A 6,629-nucleotide genomic window follows, 5' to 3' on the forward strand; every position below is an offset into this window, starting at 1 on the left:
ATTCATGCACAAATTAAGAAGTATTACTACCAATGTACAACAGGAACGAATGAGACACAGGATTAGTATAATCAGAGATAGGGTTAGTATAATTCACATACAAGTACACATATGCTTAAAAAATGTAGCACAACTACTATACCGCTACATGGTTATCTTAGCTTAACATATTCAGAGGGTTTTTTGTGATTTTATAACTGAGGAATTCTCGCTGTCTTTCTCACGTCTGTTTCAATTCAGCATCCCAGCCAAGACTTTCCTGGAATTACATTCACCACTTGTTTTTGTCTGAAGTCATACTGGTAGGATTTTGTTCCACAGAGGAGAAAGATGCTACCTGTGAAAAGAAAATCATACAAAAACAGTGAGTGGATGTCTCTCAGCTCATACTATGATTTCCCCCCCTCTAAAGCATACAGAGCTTTGGTGCCAAAATCCACCCACATGTTAAGTGAGAATGAAACAGTAAGTAAAACAGAGCGTGAGACATGGCTCCTGTAGATCCTTTAAGTGTGAGTGAGTGGAGTGTAATTGCCTGGCATATGCACAGCCATGTTTGCCTCTGAATAGTATTCTATTTCTACTTGTCAAATTTATATCGTTCCTGAAACTAGATGGTGTTTCAAAGTGTGTTTGGTGTGGTAAACTCCACCCGTCTACTACCTAAACCTAAACTCGGTTTTAAAAAAATGAAAAAAGAAATTACAACTTCTATTTCAGTTGTACTCTATTTGCAGCTGGCTGCTAAGGTCCACATTTTGAAGTTCCTGAGTCTTTTTTTCCTTTTTATTTTTTTTTACCTTGTAACTTAAATGCAGCATCAACCCTTCTGGGGACTCCAGACCAATCGTTTCGGATGAGTCTGGGGAAGCCAGGGTCCATTCTCCTATTGTGCTCATCATACCTGATCATTCAAATATATAAAGTTGAAATATATGAAAAACATTAGTACATTTTTTAGTGTGGCAATGTCAAAGACATTTAAAGCAAAAACATCATTTACTTAATGCCAGAATTAACCGTTGATTATTATATGCTGATTATATTTGTTGCTTCTTTTTGCTTATATTTTAGTAAACTGAATGTAGTTCAATTTAGACTAGACAGAAGCTTAGTGATTTAAGCTAGTGTGTGATATTTACAGACCAAACAACTTATCGATTAATGGCAGAAATAACAATGAGGTTGGGGTCAGTTTAGCTCCAGCTATAATCAGCCATATACAGGTCAGGTTGTCCTGTGACTTTCATCATGTTAAAGTATAAATCAGAACAGAGAACAATTCTAACTGTAAAGCGGCACTTTAAAAAGTTACCTGTAATAAAACTCTCCTACGAAGAACATTGTTTTCCCGTATTCGCTGACATGCACAGCAGCATCAACCCGCCTGACTCTGGAAGAGAAGCCGTACTCGTAAATGGAGCCAGCGCGACTTTTCATCTTAAGCTGTTCAACCACCCAGTACTTATGACCTGGAAAAACACAGCCATGTCACTGGATTTGGGGACACTATGAAAAACAGCAACGTACCACAATCCCTGCCAAACTCAATGAGCCTCTTGCATGAACTGCAACACTTATGTTGCACAAGGCTGTAATTTGCGTGTTCTGCTACTGGAAATCAAGCCTTGTCATGCTGACAACGTCTAAGTGATGCTTTGCAGGCTGCCCATTACTGTACCGGTGAATATGTACGCCACGCCTTTGGCTGGGATGTCATAAGCGGCATCAATCTGAGAACTGATGCTCGGTAAATACGTGGTAATGTGGCCTTGTGTTAAACGATTCCAATAAGTTGTCCTTGTTGTTCTCATCCACATGTGTCTGCAATGAAACAAGAAAAGTGAGTTGCTGTTGGGAGGTTATTTAAGATGTTGTGCACCTCTAAGTGGCAATACATTGTACCTGTTTTTAAAGAAACAAATCTCATTTTCAATCAGTGTTACTGCATCAAAAAGTTGGGGAAACGTTAGGTCACATTTTTTTGAAGCCACCTGGGTTTCCATCTTTTTGTTGGGCCCACCTGTGAAATAGTCACATAGAAAACATTGTATATAATATATAATACGCTCTGAGAATTTTATTTCAGTGTTTAATGATTTATGAATTCAATATTTCAAATGTTTTATGTTTTGTTCTTTACCATACAGAGTTTGGATACCCCTCACATCATCGTTAGAGAGCGAGTACTTGGCATCGCTCTGATGTCTGTAATTGGGGTACATGATAGCAGAGGGGTCTCTAGAGTGAGTCAAACCAAGTGAGTGGCCAAGTTCATGAGCTGCAACACTCAACAGGCTATAACCTGAAACACAGTTGCAAATAGTTGTTATTATTTCATTACAAACTGCTGGGATGCTTCTGTCTGGCTCAGAATATGTATTTAATTCCCAATTTTTGCCTAGTGTCATCTTTGGGCTTTCAAACTGCATTCATGTTTTGACTGACAAACCTTGAGTCCCTGCCGTCCATGTTTCATCCTCATCAAAGTGCACATCTCCACCCATCCCCATTCCTGGCATGAAGGCATGAGCCAACACGCCCCCAGGTCCATCGAAGGGAAAGAAATCTCCATGAGCTACAGGAAAACACAGGATCAGATTTTTATTAATCATAATTAAAAGTCACGATTAAAAGTCCTTAGACACGTTTTCACAGTTACTTCTGCGAGAAAAAGAGAAGACAATATCAGCTTTTCGATGGTTGATTTTGATGAACTTCAGCGGGGTTGCATCGCTCCACATCTTCAAGGCTGAACGAACAGACTTTTCCACATCCTCTTTCTTCATGTCTGGAGTGTATCTGGCAATCCTGCATGCCAGCAATTGAGAAAAACATGAGGCATCAGGAACAACATGTTTCAACATATGTTGCTACAAATACTAGCATATCCTCTGGTGGTCAAAAGAAATTTTAAGCAATTTACAAGATTATTTTCTAATTGCAAAAGTGGAATATAAACTCTACAGTATAATATTGTTAATCGTTGCTATTATAGCATTATTTAGCGTTCCTACTATATTTCATGCTATTGCCATCAACAGTTTATTTGCTTTAGATTTATATCTATAAAAAGAAGATTCCTCGTGCTATTCAGGGCCTTCGATCTGCATATTCAAACTTTCATATCCAGAATTCACATTCTTATTCATTCTTATTACATACATATCAATTTTACCTCTTATTACACCACACAGTTGCTGGAATTATGCTGTAAACCACATCATACATTCACAACAAGGAAGTCTAAACCCAGCAAAATGAAAAATAACCAATAAGAAAACTTCATGTTCCAATGAGTCTTTGCAGTACAGAACTATTCATTCAAACTCGCTTTCTATACATGCTTCAACAAACGAAATGTGGAAGTCAAGTAACTAATAAACTTAACTTAAAATAATAGTACAATATTGTAAGATTGTACACTACACTTTTTAATATTTTCTCTCAGAGTTTTTACGCCATTTGACTACATTCACAAATAACGGCAGATTGCTGTGAAATCTGGGAAACATGGAAAATGCAATCTCACGTGTATGTGATGATGTGGTTCTTCCATTTAGGCCTATTAGGGTAAAAGGCGAAGTTGTCCACATCCGGATCTCCACACCTTGCTTCCTTCATCACATTCAGGGTGTGAGGGTCCATATTTCCTGTTTCCTTCAGACCAAAGAAGTTTTGCATTTCTTGGATCTTCTCCTCCATGGTGGATGCAGACCTCACACTTCTTACTGGAGGCCTGTGGTCTCCCAGATTCAGACTGTAAAACCTCTTGAGGTAATCCTGTTGAGATGAAGAGTTGAGATCTGGACGCTTAGGACGAGGTGTGTAAAATGTAAAGCTGGATTTTATTAATAATTTTTAATCTAAAACATATTTTAATTATTTCTCTTCCTTAAACACCTAATAAAATATGTTAAATATGTCAGTCTAGCAAAGATGAGGAAGATTCCCTCCTGCTTATTATTGTAACAGCTGAAAAGAGAGAGCAAGCGAGTTTTTTTCAGATGCTTACACATAAACTTCAAAACAAGTGAAAGGAAAAAAATGCAGGACGCTTCAAATAGAAATTTTGTGAATGTATCATATGTTTAATAGCAAGAAAACACACACACTGAACTGTAGCACTACTAGTTTAAATAAACGAAATACACTCATAATTCTACCATTTTAATTGAAGCCATTGCAGTCTTCACAGTCTTACATTAAAGGTTCTACAAACATTATCTCCAACATTTCTAACTGAAACAACAATTCTAATTTATATGGTTTTTACACAAAGTTCGTAAGCCTTTCATCCATTCACAAACCTCAGCCAGCTCCACATCCTCAAGCCTCTGCTGATCTTTGTCAATGGGTAGAGTCCACAAGATTTCCACCAACATCAGAGAGCCCAAAACGGGTATCCACAACAAATCCATGTTTTAAATGCACATTTCAACCACGCTTCACATTTTTTATATGGGAGTATTCCTGAGCTTGTTTTGCAATCACATGGCCCCAAAGTGCTCCATGATGGCTGTTAAAGCTGGGTATATTTGCCCCAAGAGGTTTTGTGGTTATAACCTCACAATGAAATGTCTACATATGTCTGGCTTTTCTGTCTATAATGGCGATAATCATATGTACGGTTTGTTCCATAGCATAGAAAACTGCATTTTTTCCTGCTCAGTCAGGTAGGAGAAAAACTTAATGTACACTGTCTCATGTTTATATGCGTCTATACCTCATGTGGATTTCTTTACATCTATAAATCAAACAAACTTCATATGCTGATCAGCAAAGGCATGATTAGAAAATATGATTGGCATAGAAAAACTACAAAAATCTAATAGCAAGTTTTCAATTGTAATTCTTTATTTTGACATGACATGACTACTGATAAATAGAATACCGCTAAAAACTGAGAAGTACAATGTGTTTCCATTTGCCCTCTTTAATTTAGCTAATATCATTGTTGCATGGATTTCAGACAGTACTTTAACAACCAAGCCAGGAATTTGCTTTCTCAACTCCTACAACAAGTTTCTGCGTGTAGTCGTATTTGTAGACTTGTGGTCCCACAAAGAAGTAGATGAAGCCTAAGATGAGAAAAGAAAAAAACAAAAACAACAAAATAAGATTTTTAATATGCAAATGAAATAATTTACATACTGCATTTCTACTTTTTCATGTTAGATTTTCTAGATTTCCTTCCTCCAGTTTGTTGATGTTGATGTCAATGATTTACACAATGAGTGTCTCATATATATCATACAGAAAAATTTTAGTATATCATACCAAGCATTTTAAGTGGTAAATTATACCATTTAAATCTAAGTGGGGAACCACATGCTCTGCTCAGACTGAACTCCACAGAGCTGGTATTGAATTTAAATGAGCATTCCTTTGCTACCAATGATAATGAAACTTGCAAAAGCCATTAAAACACAGCCAAACCTACATCCTAAACAATCAGACAGGATTATCACCTAGTTTGAGGACTGTTGATATGTATGTTAAGTAGTTACTGCATAAAGAAAGATTTAATCAAACAAAAAGCATGCACTTGGTAGGGTGTAATATTTTCCTCACCATCTTTATGAAGAGCTGCATTTATTGTGCTGTTGAGTCCAGGAAAGCCCTCGCTGATGAACCTTGGGTAACCAAAATCCATAACCTTTCGGTTTTCGTTGTAACTGCAAGTAATGTAACCCTGTTAGAACTCGTGACTCACAATCATCTGTTTGTCGTTCAAAGATTGGACTAAACATGTAACTTGTGTACAGTGAACCTTTTCCTCTCTCTCCGTGAGGTCCAAATGACAGAGGGAATCCTTTAGTCATATCTGAGCCCAACTTTTTAAAAGTCCATATTGACATCTGCTTTGTCATTTGTCCCTGCTATGGCATTATACCTCCATTAATACCACACAGTCTTTAAACAACACTTTACTGTGGCTAAAATAGGAGAAGAAGAGTATAATTTGATTTAATTCAATTAGCTGTTCCCGCATACATGCATTCATCAAGTCTCTTCTTCCCCGAACTCATAAAAGAAAAACAAAGAAATGGCCCAAGGCATGATAATATAATCCTGTGGAGCGAAAGCAGTTGAGTTAAATCACATCAAATAATCAAGCTCAGCAAAGTAAAATGCCCTAATGTGTGAACCTGCCTGCAAATAAAAGTTTTAATTGCACTGGGGGAAACATTTACTTGATCTTTATCAGATACATGCCATCCATTTATTGTCTTACCTCCAGTAAATATCATGCATAAAGAAGAGAGTTCGTCCTGTTTTGGCGATGTGCACTGCTGCATCTACATCCTGAACCCAGACTGGAAACCCAAACTGACTTAGTGCTCTGGGCTTTCCCTTCACAAGAGAGCCTTTCACTGTCCAGAACATGGAGTCTGTCCAAGAAAAGAGTATCCTTAAAAATATGCATTATTTGTTTATTAATATACATATGCTTTACACATAAAGATGCAAATAAAAACCTGAACTTTTTTTGTTTGACAATAATAAAATTATTGTCAAAATGATTCAATCATCAGAATTTTTTCGTGGCTTTTGCTTTTTTAAATGTTATTATAACACAGTTTAAGTGTGCATAACAATATTATTAATATTATTATTATTATTAT

At 36.8% G+C, this 6,629-nt stretch overlaps 1 protein-coding gene across 1 annotated transcript; it reads right to left on the minus strand.

Annotated features, from left to right (window-relative positions):
- Positions 1-236: 236 nt before the first annotated feature.
- LOC102203477 (matrilysin-like) lies at positions 237-4,421 on the minus strand. Its single transcript, XM_005720927.1, has 8 exons — positions 4,311-4,421; positions 3,533-3,783; positions 2,663-2,811; positions 2,453-2,578; positions 2,144-2,305; positions 1,316-1,472; positions 801-904; positions 237-337 (listed from the first exon to the last, which is right to left on the minus strand). Exons 1-8 carry the CDS (start codon positions 4,419-4,421, stop codon positions 237-239), a joined length of 1,161 nt encoding a protein of 386 aa, XP_005720984.1.
- Between the last annotated feature and the right edge of the window lie 2,208 nt (positions 4,422-6,629).

Source organism: Pundamilia nyererei, unplaced genomic scaffold (assembly GCF_000239375.1).
Source record: "Pundamilia nyererei isolate P.nyererei 1_Seehausen unplaced genomic scaffold, PunNye1.0 scaffold00003, whole genome shotgun sequence".
Lineage (NCBI taxonomy): Eukaryota > Metazoa > Chordata > Actinopteri > Cichliformes > Cichlidae > Pundamilia > Pundamilia nyererei.

Bases quoted from the DNA above. Each gene is read 5' to 3' on its own strand.
- LOC102203477 (XM_005720927.1), bottom strand. From the start codon at position 4,421: ATGGATTTGTTGTGGATACCCGTTTTGGGCTCTCTGATGTTGGTGGAA. The intron at 2,579-2,662 runs GTAACTGTGAAA...GTTTTCCTGTAG, and splicing joins CTTCTCTTTTTCTCGCAGAA to CTCATGGAGATTTCTTTCCC. The intron at 1,473-2,143 runs GTAAAGAACAAA...GTGTTTTTCCAG, and splicing joins GGGTATCCAAACTCTGTATG to GTCATAAGTACTGGGTGGTT.